The sequence below is a fragment of the Hyperolius riggenbachi genome, chromosome 4 (genome assembly GCF_040937935.1).
Source record: "Hyperolius riggenbachi isolate aHypRig1 chromosome 4, aHypRig1.pri, whole genome shotgun sequence".
NCBI classification, from domain to species: domain Eukaryota; kingdom Metazoa; phylum Chordata; class Amphibia; order Anura; family Hyperoliidae; genus Hyperolius; species Hyperolius riggenbachi.
This window is the reverse complement of record NC_090649.1, coordinates 158,075,565-158,094,304: the sequence shown is the minus strand read 5'-3', so window position 1 is coordinate 158,094,304 and position 18,740 is coordinate 158,075,565. Positions and strand designations below refer to the sequence as shown.

At 46.7% G+C, this 18,740-nt stretch overlaps 1 protein-coding gene across 4 annotated transcripts in view; it reads left to right on the top strand.

Moving 5' to 3' along the window:
- The window catches only part of KCNAB1 (potassium voltage-gated channel subfamily A regulatory beta subunit 1), a 555,572-nt gene that overhangs the window by 403,190 nt on the left and 133,642 nt on the right, over positions 1-18,740 (top strand). For all 4 annotated transcript variants that reach the window (XM_068280851.1, XM_068280852.1, XM_068280853.1 and 1 more), the window contains exon 3: positions 6,562-6,599. In XM_068280851.1, the coding sequence (XP_068136952.1) occupies positions 6,562-6,599 (38 nt within the window). The remainder of the gene's footprint in view (positions 1-6,561; positions 6,600-18,740) is intronic.

The following is an 18,740-nucleotide window of genomic DNA, read 5'->3' as shown; positions in this document are numbered from 1 at the left end:
TAGTATAATGTGTTTTGGGGTGTATTTTTACACATACCCATGCTGGGTGGGAGAAATATCTCCATAAATGACAATTGTTTTATTTTTTTTACACACAATTGTCTATTTATAGAGATATTTCTGCCACTCAGCATGGGTATGTGGAAAAATACACCCCAAAACACATTATACTACTTCTCCTGAGTACGGCGATACCACATGTGTGGCACTTTTTTGCACCCTAACTGCGCTAAGGGGCCCAAAGTTCAATGAGTACCTTTAGGATTTCACAGGTCATTTTGAGAAATTTCGTTTCAAGACTACTCCTCGCGGTTTAGGGCCCCTAAAATGCCAGGACAGTATAGGAACCCCACAAATTACCCCATTTTAGAAAGAAGACACCCCAAGGTATTCCGTTAGGAGGATGGTGAGTTCATAGAAGATTTTTTTTTTTTGTCACAAGTTAGCGGAAATTGATTTTAATTGTTTTTTTTCACAAAGTGTCATTTTCCGCTAACTTATGACAAAAAATAAAATCTTCTATGAACTCACCATACTCCTAACGGAATACCTTGGGGTGTTTTCTTTCTAAAATGGGGTCATTTGTGGGGTTCCTATACTGCCCTGGCATTTTAGGGGCCCTAAACCGTGAGAAGTAGTCTTGAAACCAAATGTCGCAAAATGACCTGTGAAATCCTAAAGGTACTCATTGGACTTTGGGCCTCTTAGCGCACTTAGGGTGCAAAAAAGTGCCACACATGTGGTACCGCCGTACTCAGGAGAAGTAGTATAATGTGTTTTGGGGTGTATTTTTACACATACCCATGCTGGGTGGGAGAAATATCTCTGTAAATGACAATTGTTTGATTTTTTTTTACACACAATTGTCCTTTTACAGAGAGATTTCTCCCACCCAGCATGGGTATGTGTAAAAATACACCCCAAAACACAATATACTACTTCTTCTGAGTACGGCGATACCACATGTGTGACACTTTTTTGCAACCTAGGTGCGCTAAGGGGCCTAACGTCCTATTCACAGGTCATTTTGAGGCCTTTGGATTCTAGACTACTGCTCACGGTTTAGGGCCCCTTAAATGCCAGGGCAGTATAGGAACCCCACAAGTGACCCCATTTTAGAAAGAAGACACCCCAAGGTATTCTGTTAGGAGTATGGTGAGTTCATAGAAGATTTTTTTTTTGTCACAAGTTAGCGGAAAATGACACTTTGTGAAAAAAAAAACAATACATATCAATTTCCGCTAACTTGTGACAAAAAATAAAATCTTCTATGAACTCATCATACACCTAACAGAATACCTTGGGGTGTCTTCTTTCTAAAATGGGGTCACTTGTGGGGTTCCTATACTGCCCTGGCATTTTACGGGCCCAAAACTGTGAGTAGTCTGGAAACCAAATTTCTCAAAATGACTGATCAGGGGTATAAGCATCTGCAAATTTTGATGACAGGTGGTCTATGAGGGGGCAAATTTTGTGGAACCGGTCATAAGCAGGGTGGCCTCTTAGATGACAGGATGTTTTGGGCCTGATCTGATGGATAGGAGTGCTAGGGGGTGACAGGAGGTGATTGATGGGTGTCTCAGGGGGCGGTTAGAGGGGAAAATAGATGCAATCAATGCACTGGGGAGGTGATCGGAAGGGGGTCTGAGGGGGACCTGAGGGTTTGGCCGAGTGATCAGGAGCCCACACGGGGCAAATTAGGGCCTGATCTGATGGGTAGGTGTGCTAGGGGGTGACAGGAGGTGATTGATGGGTGTCTCAAGGTGTGATTAGAGGGGGGAAATAGATGCAAGCAATGCACTAGCGAGGTGATCAGGGCTGGGGTCTGAGGACGTTCTGAGGCGTGGGCGGGTGATTGGGTGCCCGCAAGGGGCAGATTAGGGTCTAATCTGATGGGTAACCGTGACAGGTGGTGATAGGGGGTGATTGATGGGTAATTAGTGGGTGTTTAGAGGAGAGAAGAGATGTAAACACTGCACTTGGGAGGTGATCTGATGTCGGATCTGCGGGCGATCTATTGGTGTGGGTGGGTGATCAGATTGCCCGCAAGGGGCAGGTTAGGGGCTGATTGATGGGTGGCAGTGACAGGGGGTGATTGATGGATGGCAGTGACAGGGGGTGATTGATAGGTGATTGACAGGTGATCAGTGGGTTATTACAGGGAATAACAGATGTAAATATTGCACTGGCGAATTGATAAAGGGGGGTCTGAGGGCAATCTGAGCGTGTGGGCGGGTGATTGGGTGCCCGCAAGGGGTAAATTAGGGTCTAATCTGATGGGTAACAGTGACAGGTGGTGATAGGGGGTAATTGATAGGTGATTGATGGGTAATTAGTGGGTGTTTAGAGGAGAGAATAGATGTAAACAATGGATTTGGGAGGTGATCTGATGTCGGATCTGCAGGCGATCTATTGGTGTGGGTGGGTGATCAGATTGCCCGCAAGGGGCAGGTTAGGGGCTGATTGATGGGTGGCAGTGACAGGGGGTGATTGATGGGTGGCAGTGACGGGGTGATTGATAGGTGATTGACAGGAGATCAGTGGGTTATTACAGGGAATAACAGATGTAAATATTGCACTGGCGAATTGATAAAGGGGGGTCTGAGGGCAATCTGAGCGTGTTGGCGGGTGATTGGGTGCCCGCAAGGGGTAGATTAGGGTCTAATCTGATGGGTAACAGTGACAGGTGGTGATTGATAGGTGATTGATGGGTAATTAGTGGGTGTTTAGAGGAGAGAATAGATGTAAACAATGGATTTGGGAGGTGATCTGATGTCGGATCTGCGGGCGATCTATTGGTGTGGGTGGGTGATCAGATTGCCCGCAAGGGGCAGGTTAGGGGCTGATTGATGGGTGGCAGTGACAGGGGGTGATTGATGGGTGGCAGTGACAGGGGGTGATTGATAGGTGATTGACAGGTGATCAGTGGGTTATTACAGGGAATAACAGATGTAAATATTGCACTGGCGAATTGATAAAGGGGGGTCTGAGGGCAATCTGAGCGTGTGGGCGGGTGATTGGGTGCCCGCAAGGGGTAGATTAGGGTCTAATCTGATGGGTAACAGTGACAGGTGGTGATAGGGGGTGATTGATAGGTGATTGATGGGTAATTAGTGGGTGTTTAGAGGAGAGAATAGATGTAAACAATGGATTTGGGAGGTGATCTGATGTCGGATCTGCGGGCGATCTATTAGTGTGGGTGGGTGATCAGATTGCCCGCAAGGGGCAGGTTAGGGGCTGATTGATGGGTGGCAGTGACAGGGGGTGATTGATGGGTGGCAGTGACAGGGGGTGATTGATAGGTGATTGACAGGTGATCAGTGGGTTATTACAGGGAATAACAGATGTAAATATTGCACTGGCGAATTGATAAAGGGGGGTCTGAGGGCAATCTGAGCGTGTGGGCGGGTGATTGGGTGCCCGCAAGGGGTAGATTAGGGTCTAATCTGATGGGTAACAGTGACAGGTGGTGATAGGGGGTGATTGATAGGTGATTGATGGGTAATTAGTGGGTGTTTAGAGGAGAGAATAGATGTAAACAATGGATTTGGGAGGTGATCTGATGTCGGATCTGCGGGCGATCTATTGGTGTGGGTGGGTGATCAGATTACCCGCAAGGGGCAGGTTAGGGGCTGATTGATGGGTAGCAGAGACAGGGGGTGATTGACTGGTGATTGACGGGTGATTGACGGGTGATTGACAGGTGATTGACAGGTGATCAGGGGGGATAGATGCATACAGTACACGGGGGGAGGGGTCTGGGGGGGGGTCTGGGGAGAATCTGAGGGGTGGGGGGGTGATCAGGAGGGGGCAGTGGGCAGGGGGGGGGGGGATAAAAAAAAAATAGCGTTGACAGATAGTGACAGGGAGTGATTGATGGGTGATTAGGGGGGTGACTGGGTGCAAACAGTGGTCTGGGGGGTGGGCAGGGGGGGGTCTGAGGGGTGCTGTGGGCGATCAGGGGGCAGGGGGGGGGGAAATCAGTGTGCTTGGGTGCAGACTAGGGTGGCTGCAGCCTGCCCTGGTGGTCCCTCGGACACTGGGACCACCAGGGCAGGAGGCAGCCAGTATAATAGGCTTTGTATACATTACAAAGCCTATTATACTATTTCCATGCGGCGATCCGGGTGCTAGTAACCCGCCGGCGCTTCCGAACGGCCGGCGGGTTACTACGAGCGGTGGGCGGAGCCAGTCCCCGGCGGCTGATCGCGTCACGAATGACGCGATCGCCGCATAGCCACCCACGCAGCCGCCCCCGCCGATGGGCGTATTGCGGTCGTTTGGGCCCGGACTTTGCCGCCGCCCATCGGCTGGGGGCGGTCCTCAAGTGGTTAAACTGCTGTACAGGAAATGCTGTTCAAAACAAAGCAAACCCTTGAAATACCCTATGAGGAGATGGATTGTCCCAAAACCTGTCGGTTCTGTCAGATTTTAAATGCCTACTTTTTTTCGCGATAGTGGTCCTTTAATCCTGATAATAATCGCCATTACATCATACCTCATATGCCACATTGTTAAGTTTATTGTCATCTCTAATTAATCCAGTATCGTGCCTGTAAGTTGCTTGAAATTCTTTATTTAAAGAGTAACAAGTACTGCACAATTCAGAACAAAATGTTACTCGCTTACATCATGAGCTGTTCAGTGTTGCAAGACCTAGTGGTTGCTAGGGGTGACAGTAGCATGGACATTATAGCTGACCATGGGGTGTATGCAATAAACTGCTTTAAGCAGAATTACATGCGTAAAGCTTTACACACAATGAGTAGAGTGTATCGCATTGCATGAAATGTCTTGCATTTTGCTTTACTCGGTAAGACTTTACGCACGTAATTCTGTTTCATGCAGTTTATTGCATACACCCCATCGGAGAAATTATTTCTATTAATATTGGACTTTTCAGGTACTGATATTGAAATGGTAATAGAGTGATTTCAGGACAGTAGATGCAGTCTTTATCATTAGCTTATGACTCTGGAAATGGTGTGCAGTGCTTGAGTTACATAGGATTCTAGGCACAAAACTGTTAAGCTTCTTAAAGAGAACCCGAGGTGGGTGTGAAGAATATTATCTGCATACAGAGGCTGGATCTGCCTATAAAGCCCAGCCTCTGTTGCTATCCCAAACCCCCCTAAGGTCCCCCTGCACTCTGCAATCCCTCCATAAATCACAGCCACGCTGCTGACAAACAGCTTGTCAGAGCTGGCTGTGTTTATCTCTATAGTGTCAGTCTGCTGCTCTCCCTGCCTCCTGCAGAACTCCAGTCCCCGCCTGCATCCCTTCCCTCCCTGCTGATTGGAGGGAAGGGACGGGGGCAGGGACCCTAGCTCTGCAGGAGGCGGGGGAGCAGCCGAGACTGACACTACAGATGTCAACACAGCACGTTGTGATTTATGTCTGATTGCAGAGTGCAGGGGGACCTTAGTGGGGTTTGGGATAGCAACAGATGCTGGGCAGTATAGGCAGATCCAGCCTCTGTATGCAGATAACATTCTTCAAACAGACCTCGGGTTCTCTTCAACAGTCAGGGCCAATTATCAAAACTTTATAAAAAATAAAAATGAGAATATCAAAAATAAATTCAGAACAGAGAACAGCTTTTAGTACAGACACTTTTACAGTGTTCCCATGGCAATCTGTGTAACTAACATAGTGGGTTGCTTCCGTGAAGAAAGGTAAAAGATTAAAAGATTCTTATGTATATTTCTTACAAACCTTTAAAGAATACTCAGTTAAGTGAAATACTGCATCACTCGGATGAGTCCCGAGCCTTCGGGAAGTTTCTCCGAGCAGTGTAGTGCGATTCTGAAGTGCTCATGCGTGAGCTTCGAATTGCACAGGTGCAGTGAAAGCAACCGCTCATGGACTAGCGCCTTACTTTTGATGTTTACACACAGTTTGGAATTTTCCCCTGTGCCATTCTAAATCATGCAATGCTGCTTGGGGTAAATTATGAAAGAGTATTCGCCTGAAGGATCCTTTTGAATACTTAGAGGATCAGGGACAGGGAACAGGAAGGACCCTGAGGACAACAAGTAGCATCTCGACACTGAGAAGATGGAAGGAGGAAGTAGTCTAGCCCATCAGGGGCTTCATTCATTCCCCCTAATCCTCCCTCAATTCAGGGGTATATTAAAGTAATTAATAATAGGGGTACATGCTATAAAAATGTTGCAAAGCACGTTGCACGACAAGACAAAGCTCAGTTATATGTATATGTAAGTCATGCCATTTTGACAAACGTCTCAGCAATCGGCAATATCTGGGGTCTGGCTTGCATCAGTGAAAATCTAATAAAGATGCAGACTATTTATTGATGTTAGTTTGAGCAGTAGAGGCGATTGCCTTGCAGCCCCTGCAGGAAATCCCCTTCTGGCCCTGTAGGAGAGGTACAATAAAAACATATAATAAAAATGTCACCTTAGAAAAGTAAGCAAAAGCACAAATGTGTGCAATACAGTTTGAAAGATCATACAGAAAGAATGAGAAAATTGTATTGTGCCTGCTATAATAATTTTTAAAAAATCACAACGTTTAATAATGCTTTTGTTTAATTTTCAGGGACTTGGGTTACATTTGGAGGCCAAATTTCTGATGAGGTAAGTGATATTCATATATATCTTCATTTCTAGATTTTAAATAATAAATGATTTGTAAGTAAACTAAGATCATGGTGGTCTTGTTGTTCTTTTTTTTGTTTAATAAAAGCTATCTGTATATATATGAAGCATCTAATTTCGGGGCAGTGCCTGCGCTAATGATTTACCGTAGGTGCCAGGGCTGAGTGACTAGTTTGGGCACATAGGCCCATACGCAATTAACTATTTCTCCTGAGTTTTCTCCAAGGTGATATTTTTAAACTATTCAATAAAATGCCTTTTAAGCCGCAAGGAAGAAAATACTCCAAATAATCTTGATAATACTTTTTTTTTAGTTGAAAAGTGCTTGGAAGTTATTTTAAATAGAAGATAAAAAATGATCTCCTAGGAGAAAAAAAAGTAATTTGGCCGCTGACAATAGCTGGTGCTCAAATTACATGTCACCCCCAGTTGCTACAACTCAGGAGGGGGGGAGTTTTTAATGGGGGCAGGGAGTTTCAGCAGCAGCAGGGTGAGCCGTCTTATGTAGCGCTGACATCTTCTGCCTGCCCTGGAACAAGGCTACTCCAATATGGGGAGAATATATAAACTCCATACTGATAGCTTCCTGGCTAATGTAGTGTAGTTGTTAACTATTTAGAAAAGTGGGCACAGATGAGTGATTGTGTTCTGCTCAATATCTACCTGAGTAAGCTTACATTGCGTGACCCACCTATGCAGATCAATTAGACCAAAATTTTACTTAACTTTTCCCATTAAGTGCAAAATATTCATCAGTTCTAGATTTTTGTAAAACTGGTTCTGCTTTATGTTTGCATCCTGGCCTTTATTTTCTGGTGTAAACATAACAGAATGTATTCACAGGGGTGTAACTTGTGGAATCATTAGAATGTGAATTATGGATGCAGATTCTTAATGTTCCTCGGTGGAAATGAGTTTTCTCTTAAGACAGAAGTTTTATTGTTGTAATTTTCACATTACATGCTTTTAGGTAAATTAAAACTTTACTGTCCGTTTAGATTTCTTCCCCTTATGTTATTGTTGTTCTCTGTAGAATAGCCACACTAATGCCATCTTTGGCTAAATGAAATTGGCTTTGAGATATGCAACCTCATAGGATGGTGTTAGGGAAAAGAAACATGAGCTAGCACAGTTTTATTGGTCCCCATTGGGACGGATTTAATAAGCCTTAGGATCATAAAAGCAATCTTCTGGCTTAGTATGACCACATGAAGGCTATCACTGGACGAGATGTGATTGCATCCAGCCCAGCCCTTATTGCTCCCAGGACATAGAGACCCACTAATACTGTGGCTCTCTCTTCACCAAGAACAATGATCAGCTCCACTTAAATCAAAATGGACTTCTGCAGTTTGGCTTCTTATCCTTGGGCCACCTCTGAGGAACCCAAGGACCATGGTGGCGTACTGGTGGCGTACTGGAGACTGGCCAGCCTCAACTACATCTGATACTCTCAGATCTGTACTCAGGCTGTCCAGGTGGCACTGAAACCCTAATTCAAGGGAGAAACGGAAAAAGCAGAGCAGATCGTCAAACCGAAAAAGGAATGACAACCATGCTGAACTGCACCACATTTCAGCTGGGCTGCCCACATAATTTGTTTAAAAAATGGGCTGCTGCTATGCACTTCAGTACTTAGCAAGTATATTTTATAGTCTGCTTGCAAGCTGATACAGTGGGGCAGATTTATCCAAACAAGTGCAAAGGAAATTGGAGTATAACTAGTGCAAGAGTGGAGCATTTACTCAGACTGACCAATTAGGATCCTTGTTTCTGCTCCACATTTGCTCCCGTTTTCCTCTAATTTTTCTTGCACTGTATGATAAATCTGTTCCAATGTGACACTTAAAAAGAAAATTCAGTAAAAATAACCATAGCTCCTCCAATCCTAGAGACAGAGTGGCTGGCTGGGAGGCCAGGATGAAGAGTCCGGGAAGCATGTGGTCCATATTCCATCAACCATACCAACCTACAAAGGCTTTTTTGGGGGGGGGGGGGGGGCACGTTCTGAAGGTATATGCAATCCTTTGCGCAATGCAAATTGTTCCCACTTTTCATACCCACCCACAAGAGGTGGGGAGCTTGTGTGATGCAAGTAAAATGGTGGTGGGCAGGCGCAGCAATGTGAGAGACAGTGTAGGGAGGGAGGGTTTAGTATCTAAAAAGAAAAATTATGTTAGAAGGGCAGGGTCACACTATCACATTTAATGCAATTTTAAAACACAGACTAATTTTCCAAAAACAAAACCAGAATGTGTGGTTACAAAAGAAAAAGCATGCAGTGTGCTACATTTGCCTAGATTGCTATTCCTGTCTGCCCCCAATCCTTGGCTACATCTGCAGTGTGGGAGAGCACTGATTGATGCCCAAAGATGAACCAGACTGATGGAACTCTCTAAGGAGTAATGAATGTGAAGTGAGGTATTTTACAGGTGCAGTTGCAGCTGTACTATAAGATTGTGACAGCAGAATTCTAGTCTCAGACTAAATCAACTTTGCCCTTTGGGACAAATACAGAGCAATGCAAGTCTGAAGACAGTCTTCCGTGATCCACAATACAGCAGTCTTTATTTGTCTGTACAACCTGGAGATGGGAAGGAATTGTTTCCCTTTATATGTTAATGAGCCAAGCCTTGTAAGTTTTGTTTTCTTTCCCTTTAATCAATTGGAATATGTGAGGACGCAGGACAGAAATGTACCTAATTTTTTTATTTCTTTTTTTCCTGGTTGAACTTGATGGGCGTAACGGTTGCGGAATTATCTCCGTGGTCAGCGCACAAGATGTGCGCTGACACTGCGGAAGTCCTCCACAAGTGTATAAAACGATAGAACCCAGCTTTGGTGCTATGCACCTGTAGAGAGAAAGTGAGCACAGAGACAGAATGTATGTGTGTCCACCAATCTAGTGTGACGGCGAACACACAACAGCGGAAACGCAGTGGGAATGCAATCGCAAGAGTGGCGATTGCCAATAGTGACACAAGACCGAGTAAGACAGAGCACAAATGTAGCAAGAAAGACACAGCAAATAACAATGATCAGAACGCCAAGGAAAATCACAAACGCACTCGCTAAGAGCGGTCACTGCACGAAAAGCGCAACAGCGACAAAGCACGTTAATGGCGCGGTCTCCGCACGAAAAGCCCAACAGAGACAAAGCACACCAACCCTAACTAACCGATGTAACACAAAAACGTAAAGAGAACGTGAACGCTTGCTAAACGGTTGCCTCACCGAGCCTACAGCAAGCGTTCGCTCCAGACAAGACAGACAGAAGGAGTAGCCAATAGCAACCGCAGCTCTGGCCTACACTCCCAGACAGAAGGAACCACCGCCACTACCGCTAGGGAGAATGCGATCCCAACAGACGGTACGATTTCCTGTCGACCGCCGCTGGCGACAAGACAATCGCAACAGATAGACAATACAAGGCAATACAGATAATACAATCTGACTACGCAAGAAGGAATGCCTAGTGCACTCCCAAGGAATTACTCTAAGATAATCTTAGCAAACGATTTGCAAAGGCTGACTCTCCAGGTAAATAAGCAGAAACAAACCAGTATGACCAGCAGGGAATTCTGGGAAGAAATGGTATTTATACTGCAAGCCATCAAAGGAAGCAGCTAAGCAATTTGCATGACATGTGTATGCAAATTCCTCCCCAGAACAGCAGCTCTGCAACTTGTAGAGTGAAGACAGGTCTCTTTTCCAGAGACCTGCAGCACTCAGACCTAAAAAATGGTCAAACAGCTGTCTGCCCCTGCAGACAGCAGCGCAGATCATTACAATGGGTGAATGTCTTTTCAACCTAGCTGACTATGTCACTGTGTAATAATTTGCAACTATTTACAATATGCATACAAAAACATCAACAAAAAATCTTGTCCCTTGATCGGCTATGAACTAAACATTAATACTGTGAAATCCTCCATCTTCAACACAAGTCTAATACTTGTCTTGGATCAAATAAACATAAATAGCACAGGCCTTTTTAAGTACAAAATCACAATACATTTTGAAGCCTAGCACACACAGTGTGCTTCTCCCAGGTCAGTCTGAACCAGACTGGCTTGATTAGCCTTTTATTTTTTACCTGATTAGTCCTCTCAGGTGAACATCGAATTCCTGCTCTGGATCCATCACCTCACTTGTCTCGGGGAGAACACAAAATCCTAGAGTGGAATACTAGGGCAGTGTAGATGTGAGAAATCAGGGACACACATACACATCATATATCACCTAACCATCATATATTTACCTAACTCAGAACAGATGCTGAAAAAGGAGCACCACAGAAAAGTGTTGTTCGAATTATCTTCCTCAGGGCCCTTTCACACTGAGACAGTGCGGTAAATTTACCGCTCCACACGCAACCTAATGTTAGTCTATAGGGGAGTTCACACTCCCCACGTTGCGGTGCGCTGCGCCTAACACGATTCAATACCTATGTTACCGCACGGCTCCTGCGGCGATCTGCGTGAGATCGGAAGTCATGTAAATTCACGGCAATGCGCGTACTTTTAAAAACCCGCCGCAGTTATATGCGTCGTGCATGCACGGAAGTGTATTTTAGAAATACACTTCCATGCATGCCATCCATTGCAAAACAGGAAGTGGGTGTCACTTCCTGTTTGGCCAGATGCCAAACTGGGATTATCGCATATTATCGCGATAATCCCTGAAGGCCTGTTTTTGGCAGTGCAGTCACCGCACCGCCAATGTACAGTGTGAAGCTAGCCTCAGTGTCTCACGCTTTTTCCATGCTTCTTGCAAGGTTAGCCTCTCTGTTGGTTATGGGGGAAGATGGAATTTTACTACCAGGTGCCCATTAAATCATGCGGAAACAATAAAGAGACCATTAGTTCCTGCTGTTTTTTGGTTATCACAACATAACTGTAGTCTTAACACAGTTACTTAAAAATAATACTGTAACAATTACAAAACCTACACATTTGTTTTATAAACTGTAAAAAAGCATACAGTATACAATTTTTAATTATAAACCAAACATACAGTCTAAAGAGGGAAAATAACTCATTGTATATTCCTTTCTTTTGTGCTTTCAGGGTATAATAGGAATTTTATGAATGCGCTTTCATTTTCCGCTCTTCATTTTTGTTTTGATATTGTTTTATTCTTTGTGTACTGAATTATTTCTTCAGTAAAAATGAAATACAGAACTGACAAAAACAATATCTGGAAAAGTAGATTGTGTAACATCATAAGAATTTGATCCTGCCAGATCATAAAATAAGATAGCCCAAATAAAAGCCTTGGGCCCATTTGTGGATTGTTTAATCACTATGGATGCAAACACTTTGTACAACTTTGTGCAAAAAACAATGAACATATCCATGATGGAACTCATTTGAGCGGACAAAAAAAGTGAGAGTGAACTTACAAAAGGCCAGCACAAGAGGCCCTGAACCTTGTGGAGTGCAGCTTCCTTTGGGAGGAGGGGACCATCAGAAGAATCCCCACTATCTTGCTGCAAAAAGGAGAAATGGAAGTTCTCTCAATCTGCTAATAATGTGAATAATAAGCATGTGTGGAGCTCACAAGGCAATGCCAAAGTCTGCAGCCTCCTCTTCCTTCTTTCTCTCACTGTTTCTCCCAGAGTAAGCATCCCTTCCTTCACAAGTCTCATGGTAAACACTTCCATGTCATGGGTGTAGCAGTGATGACTGTGATTCTTATGCCGCTACTCCTCCCTAGAGAGTGACAACTAGTGTTGGGCGAACAGTGTTCGCCACTGTTCGGGTTCTGCAGAACATCACCCTGTTCGGGTGATGTTCGAGTTCGGCCGAACACCTGACGGTGCTCGGCCAAACCGTTCGGCCACATGGCCGAACTAAGAGCGCATGGCCGAACGTTCCCCGAACGTTCGGCTAGCGCTGTGATTGGCCGAACGGGTCACGTGGTTCGGGCCCGAACGCGCTCTGATTGGCCGAACGGTCACGTGGTTCGGGTAAATAAATACCCGAACCACGTCATATCTCCGCCATTTCTCTGTGGGTTTAGCTTTGGGTAGGCAGGCAGGGTAGTTCGCTCTCCAGCCACGCTAGCCAGGGTCCCCCCCAGTCATTGTGTGTCGCTGCTGGGAACAGTAGTACACTGCTCGCTCAGCCACACTATATATATAGCATTGTTTACTGCCACTGTGTACAACGCTCAGCCACGCTATATATAGCATTGTGTTTTCTGACACTCTGTGTACACGGCTTAGCCTGGCTATATAGCATTGTGTGTACTGCCACTGTGCACCTCGCTCAGCCACGCTATATATAGCATTGTGTTTTCTGACACTCTGTGTACACGGCTTAGCCTGACTATATAGCATTGTGTGTACTGCCACTGTGCACCTCGCTCAGCCACGCTATATATAGCATTGTGTTTTCTGACACTCTGTGTACACGGCTTAGCCTGACTATATAGCATTGTGTGTACTGCCACTGTGCACCTTGCTCAGCCACGCTATATATAGCATTGTGTTTACTGCCACTCTGTGTACACCGCTCAGCCAGACTATATACCATTGTTTACTGACACTGTGTACACCGCTCAGCCAGACTATATACCATTGTTTACTGACACTCTGTGTACACCGCTCAGCCAGACTATATACCATTGTTTACTGACACTCTGTGTACACCGCTCAGCCAGACTATATACCATTGTTTACTGACACTCTGTGTACACCGCTCAGCCAGATTATATAGCATTGTTTACTGACACTCTGTGTACACCGCTCAGCCAGACTATATTGCATTGTTTACTGACACTCTGTGTACACCGCTCAGCCAGACTATATACCATTGTTTACTGACACTCTGTGTACACCGCTCAGCCAGACTATATACCATTGTTTACTGACACTCTGTGTACACCGCTCAGCCAGACTATATACCATTGTTTACTGACACTCTGTGTACACCGCTCAGCCAGACTATATACCATTGTTTACTGACACTCTGTGTACACCGCTCAGCCAGACTATATACCATTGTTTACTGACACTCTGTGTACACCGCTCAGCCAGACTATATACCATTGTTTACTGACACTCTGTGTACACCGCTCAGCCAGACTATATACCATTGTTTACTGACACTCTGTGTACACCGCTCAGCCAGACTATATACCATTGTTTACTGACACTCTGTGTACACCGCTCAGCCAGACTATATTGCATTGTTTACTGACACTCTGTGTACACCGCTCAGCCAGATTATATAGCATTGTTTACTGACACTCTGTGTACACCGCTCAGCCAGACTATATTGCATTGTTTACTGACACTCTGTGTACACCGCTCAGCCAGACTATATTGCATTGTTTACTGACACTCTGTGTACACCGCTCAGCCAGACTATATACCATTGTTTACTGACACTCTGTGTACACCGCTCAGCCAGACTATATACCATTGTTTACTGACACTCTGTGTACACTGCTCAGCCAGACTATATACCATTGTTTACTGCCACTCTGATTCTGCTGGGAACAGTAGTACACCGCTCGCTCAGCCAGACTATATAGCATTGTGTTTACTGCCACTCTGTGTACACCGCTCAGCCACACTATATAGCATTGCGTACTCTGCCAGTCAGTGTGTATATTGCTGGGATCAGTAATACTCCACTCACCGTCAACCACTATATGAGCTCAACATGAGTTCCCCAGAGACCTCCGCTGTGAGCAGCACTCCCAACAACAGCAACAGCCAACGCCCCACGCAAGCTATAACATCCACCCCAGCAGCCAGTGGTCAGCAGCAGCCCTCCCCGGAGGAGAACGTTGTGTCCATCGGTCCGTCGCCAGAGCGATTAATGAGGGCTGCCATTGAGGAGATGATGGGGCCTGATGTGGAGGAGGAGGTCTGGCTCAGGCCAGCATCCCAAGTTAATGTTGAGGACGATGAGGGGTCTGTGTCTGGGGATGTTGGGGTGGCAGAGGTGGTGGGTAGGTCAGACTCAGGAGAAGAGTTGTATGATGAGGATGATGATCGGGAGCATCTGTATGTGCCTCAGAGTCCGACCCCGGAAAACATGTTGTATCGTGTGTTTAGGTACTAAAATCTGCGTTCCCTCCCAGTAGTGTTGGGCGAACAGTGTTTGCCACTGTTCGGGTTCTGCAGAACATCACCCTGTTCGGGGTGACTATATAGCAGACTATATAGCATTGTGTTTAATGCCACTCTGTGTACACGGCTCAGCCACACTATATAGCATTGTGTTTACTTCCACTCTGTGTCTGCTGGGAACAGTAGTACACCGCTCACCCGCCACTGTATAGCATTGTGCTCTGTGTCGCTGCTGACAATAGTGGTACACCGCTCACCCACCACTGTATAGCATTTCTGTACTGCCACTGTACTGCTGCCAGTCAGCGTGTACTTTAAGGATAAGTGAAATGAGGAAGAAATCCGGTGAAAGAGGGAGGGGCAAGGGAAGAGGTGTTTCCCCTGACGGTTCACGTACAGGCCACAGGGGAGCACCCAAGAAAACCCACTCAATACCGCCCATGTTGTCCAGGACAACAACCCTCACAGATCCAAAAGAACAGGACCAGATCATTACTTGGATGACCTCTCAAGCGTCCAGCAGTGGGTTAAGCAGCACCAGCACATCACGCACGAGGTCCGAGTCCTCAGCCAGTTACAAGGAGCCAGTGGGCACAAAGCTGACACAACCGGCAGCGACACCACGCACACAACTGCCAGATAACCAGACGACGTTGGAGTGAGCTGCGCAGAGGTTGTTCTGGGGAGCTCTACTCCACGGCGGCGGCCCCCCACAATGACATATGACGAGTTTGAGGAGATGGAAGACGAGGGTATGGACAATGTGGACATAGACCCAGATTTTGTTTGTGAACGAGAACATCGCCGTCGTAGCAGCAGCACAGATGAGTCTGTTGAGGAACCCACTGCTGCACGAGTTCGCCTTGTGCCACAAGGTAGGCGGCGCGCAATTTCAGGCACCGCAAGCATGTAAGTTCAAGTGAGAGGCAAAAGAGGCGCAAACAGAAATCGCCAGCAAGGCAGGTGCTCCAAAGTCTGGGCTTTCTTTGAAGACTGCACTGAGGATGTTACCATGGCGATTTGCAAGGTGTGCAAGACCCGCCTGAGCAGGGGGAAAAGTATTAACAACCTCTCCACCACCAGCATGAGCCGCCACATTCTATCCAAACATCCCACTCTGTGGGCAAACGCGGCAGGACAGGGTACCACCAGCAACACTGCCTCCCTTGGGTTCACCAGACTCACCACCAGACCCGCCTCAGCAGCAGCAGTAGCCCAGCCATTGCGTGGTTCACAACATTCACAAACATCAGACGATGCTGGCACTGTCACTTTCCGGACTAGTGCTCTTGAGGTCTCCCAGTGTTCATCAAACACAACAACCAACAGCCCTTCGGTGTGCAGCCCTACGGTTGAGTTGTCTGTCTCTGAGATGTTTGAGCGCAAGAGGAAATTGCCAGCAAATGACCCCCGGGCCGTGGCAGTAACAGCCAGCCAGCATAGCCAAGGTTCTGGCCTGCGAAATGCTGCCATATCGAGTGGTGGAGACAAACAGCTTCAAGGGCATGATGTCAGTGGCCATCCCACGTTACGTGGTTCCCAGCCGCTACCACTTTGCGCGCTCTGCAGTGCCTGAGTTGCATGAGCACGTGGTCAGCTAAATAACCCGAAGCTTGAAGAATGCCGTTGCCTGCAAGGTTCACCTCACCACTGACACCTGGACGAGTGCATTCGGCCAGGGTCGATACATCTCCCTTACCGCGCACTGGGTGAACCTTGTGGAGCCTGGCAGCGATTCCTCACCTGCTACGGCACGGGTGTTGCTGCACCGCCGTCCCTCCCACTGGATAACAACAGCAGCACCTACCTCTCTGACTCCTTCTCCTCCAACACATCTCAAAGCTGTACCTCATCCGGAAACGCTAACCCAGCAGCAGTAGGATCATGGAAGCAGTGCAGCACAGCTGTTGGCATGCGTCAGCAAGCGTTGCTGAAGCTGATCTGCCTTGGGGATAAGCAGCACACAGGGGAGGAAATTTGGAGGGGAATAAAGGAACAGACGGATTTGTGGCTGGCACCGCTGGACCTGAAACCGGGCATGAAGCTAGACACCTGGCACGAACTGGCAATGTACGCAATAGAGGTGCTGGCTTGCCCGGCAGCCAGCGTTATGTCGGAACGCTGTTTCAGTGCTGCCGGAGGCATCGTCACAGATCGGCGTATCCGCCTCTCCACAGAAAATGCAGACCGTCTGACTCAAATTAAAATGAATCAATCCTGGATTGGAAACGACTACGCAACACTCGAGGACCCCAACCAAGTAACATGACCAATGAACATCTGGGATGGTTTAGCGTTTCCGGTCCCTGTTTATTGAACCTCTCATCTGTATTACATTTATGACTGCATGGTGGCAAAAAGCATTGCTGCTATATCCGCACGCTTTTTGTCCTCATGCAAGGCCTGGGTTGTTGTGTCTCAAAAAGCATGGCCTTCTTCTCCTCCTGCGCCTGCTCCTGTTCCATCACGTGTGCTGCTGCTGCTGGGTTAGCGTTGCCGCCCGGTCCCTGTTTATTGAACCTCTTATCTTTATTACATTTATGACTGCATGCATGGCGGTAAAAAGCATGCTATCCGCACGCTTTTTGTCCTCATGCAAGGCCTGGGTTGTTGTGTCTCACAAAGCGTGGCCTTCTCCTCCTGCGCCTCCTCCTGTTCCATCACGTGTGCTGCTGCTGCTGCTGCTGGGTTAGCGTTGCCGGTCCCTGTTTATGGAACCTCTTATCTTTATTACATTTATGACTGCATGGCGGTACAAAGCATGCTATCCGCACGCTTTTTGTCCTCATGCAAGGCCTGGGTTGTTGTGTCTCACAAAGCGTGGCCTTCTCCTCCTGCGCCTCCTCCTGTTCCATCACGTGTGCTGCTGCTGCTGCTGCTGGGTTAGCGTTGTCGGTCCCTGTTTATGGAACCTCTTATCTTTATTACATTTATGACTGCATGGCGGTACAAAGCATGCTATCCGCACGCTTTTTGTCCTCATGCAAGGCCTGGGTTGTTGTGTCTCACAAAGCGTGGCCTTCTCCTCCTGCGCCTCCTCCTGTTCCATCACGTCTGCTGCTGCTGGGTTAGCGTTGCCGCGTGGTCCCTGTTTATTGAACCACTTATCTTTATTACATTTATGACTGCATGGCGGTACAAAGCATGCTATCCGCACGCTTCTTGTCCTCATGCAAGGCCTGGGTTGTTGTGTCTCACAAAGCGTGGCCTTCTCCTCCTGCGCCTCCTCCTGTTCCATCACGTCTGCTGCTGCTGGGTTAGCGTTGCCGCGTGGTCCCTGTTTATTGAACCACTTATCTTTATTACATTTATGACTGCATGGCGGTACAAAGCATGCTATCCGCACGCTTCTTGTCCTCATGCAAGGCCTGGGTTGTAGTGTCTCAAAGCGTGGCCTTCTCCTCCTGCGCCACCCTCCTCCTGTTCCATCACGTGTGCTGCTGCTGGGTTAGCGTTACCGGTCCCTTTTCCTGGAACCTCTTATATGTATTACATTTATGACTGCATGCCGACAAAAAGCATGTTACCTGTGCAAAGAAAACAGACATTTCCCGCATTTAAAAGACAGTTTTCCCTTTGAAACTTTAAAATCGATTTTCTCAAAAACTATAAGCTCTTTTTGCTAAAAAAAATTTCCTCTTGTACCCACTCCCAAGGTGCACATACCCTGTAAAGTTGGGGTATGTAGCATGTAAGGAGGCTTTACAAAGCACAAAAGTTCGGGTCCCCATTGACTTCCATTATGTTCGGAGTTCGGGTCGAACACCCGAACATCGCGGCCATGTTCGGCCTGTTCGGCCCGAACCCGAACATCTAGATGTTCGCCCAACACTAGTGACAACCTACCCATTTGCTTTAGGTTACTAAAGAGGTACGACAGGGGTGGGGATTATGTTAGCACTACCCACTTGTGATGTGGATTGTGTTACTGCCAGAGACATCAAAGCAATCCAAATAAATACTAGTGAATGGAGTTGCATTGCAGGCGCAGAAACAGATTTCCAATGAAATTTAAAAGCATGTTGCAAGCATAA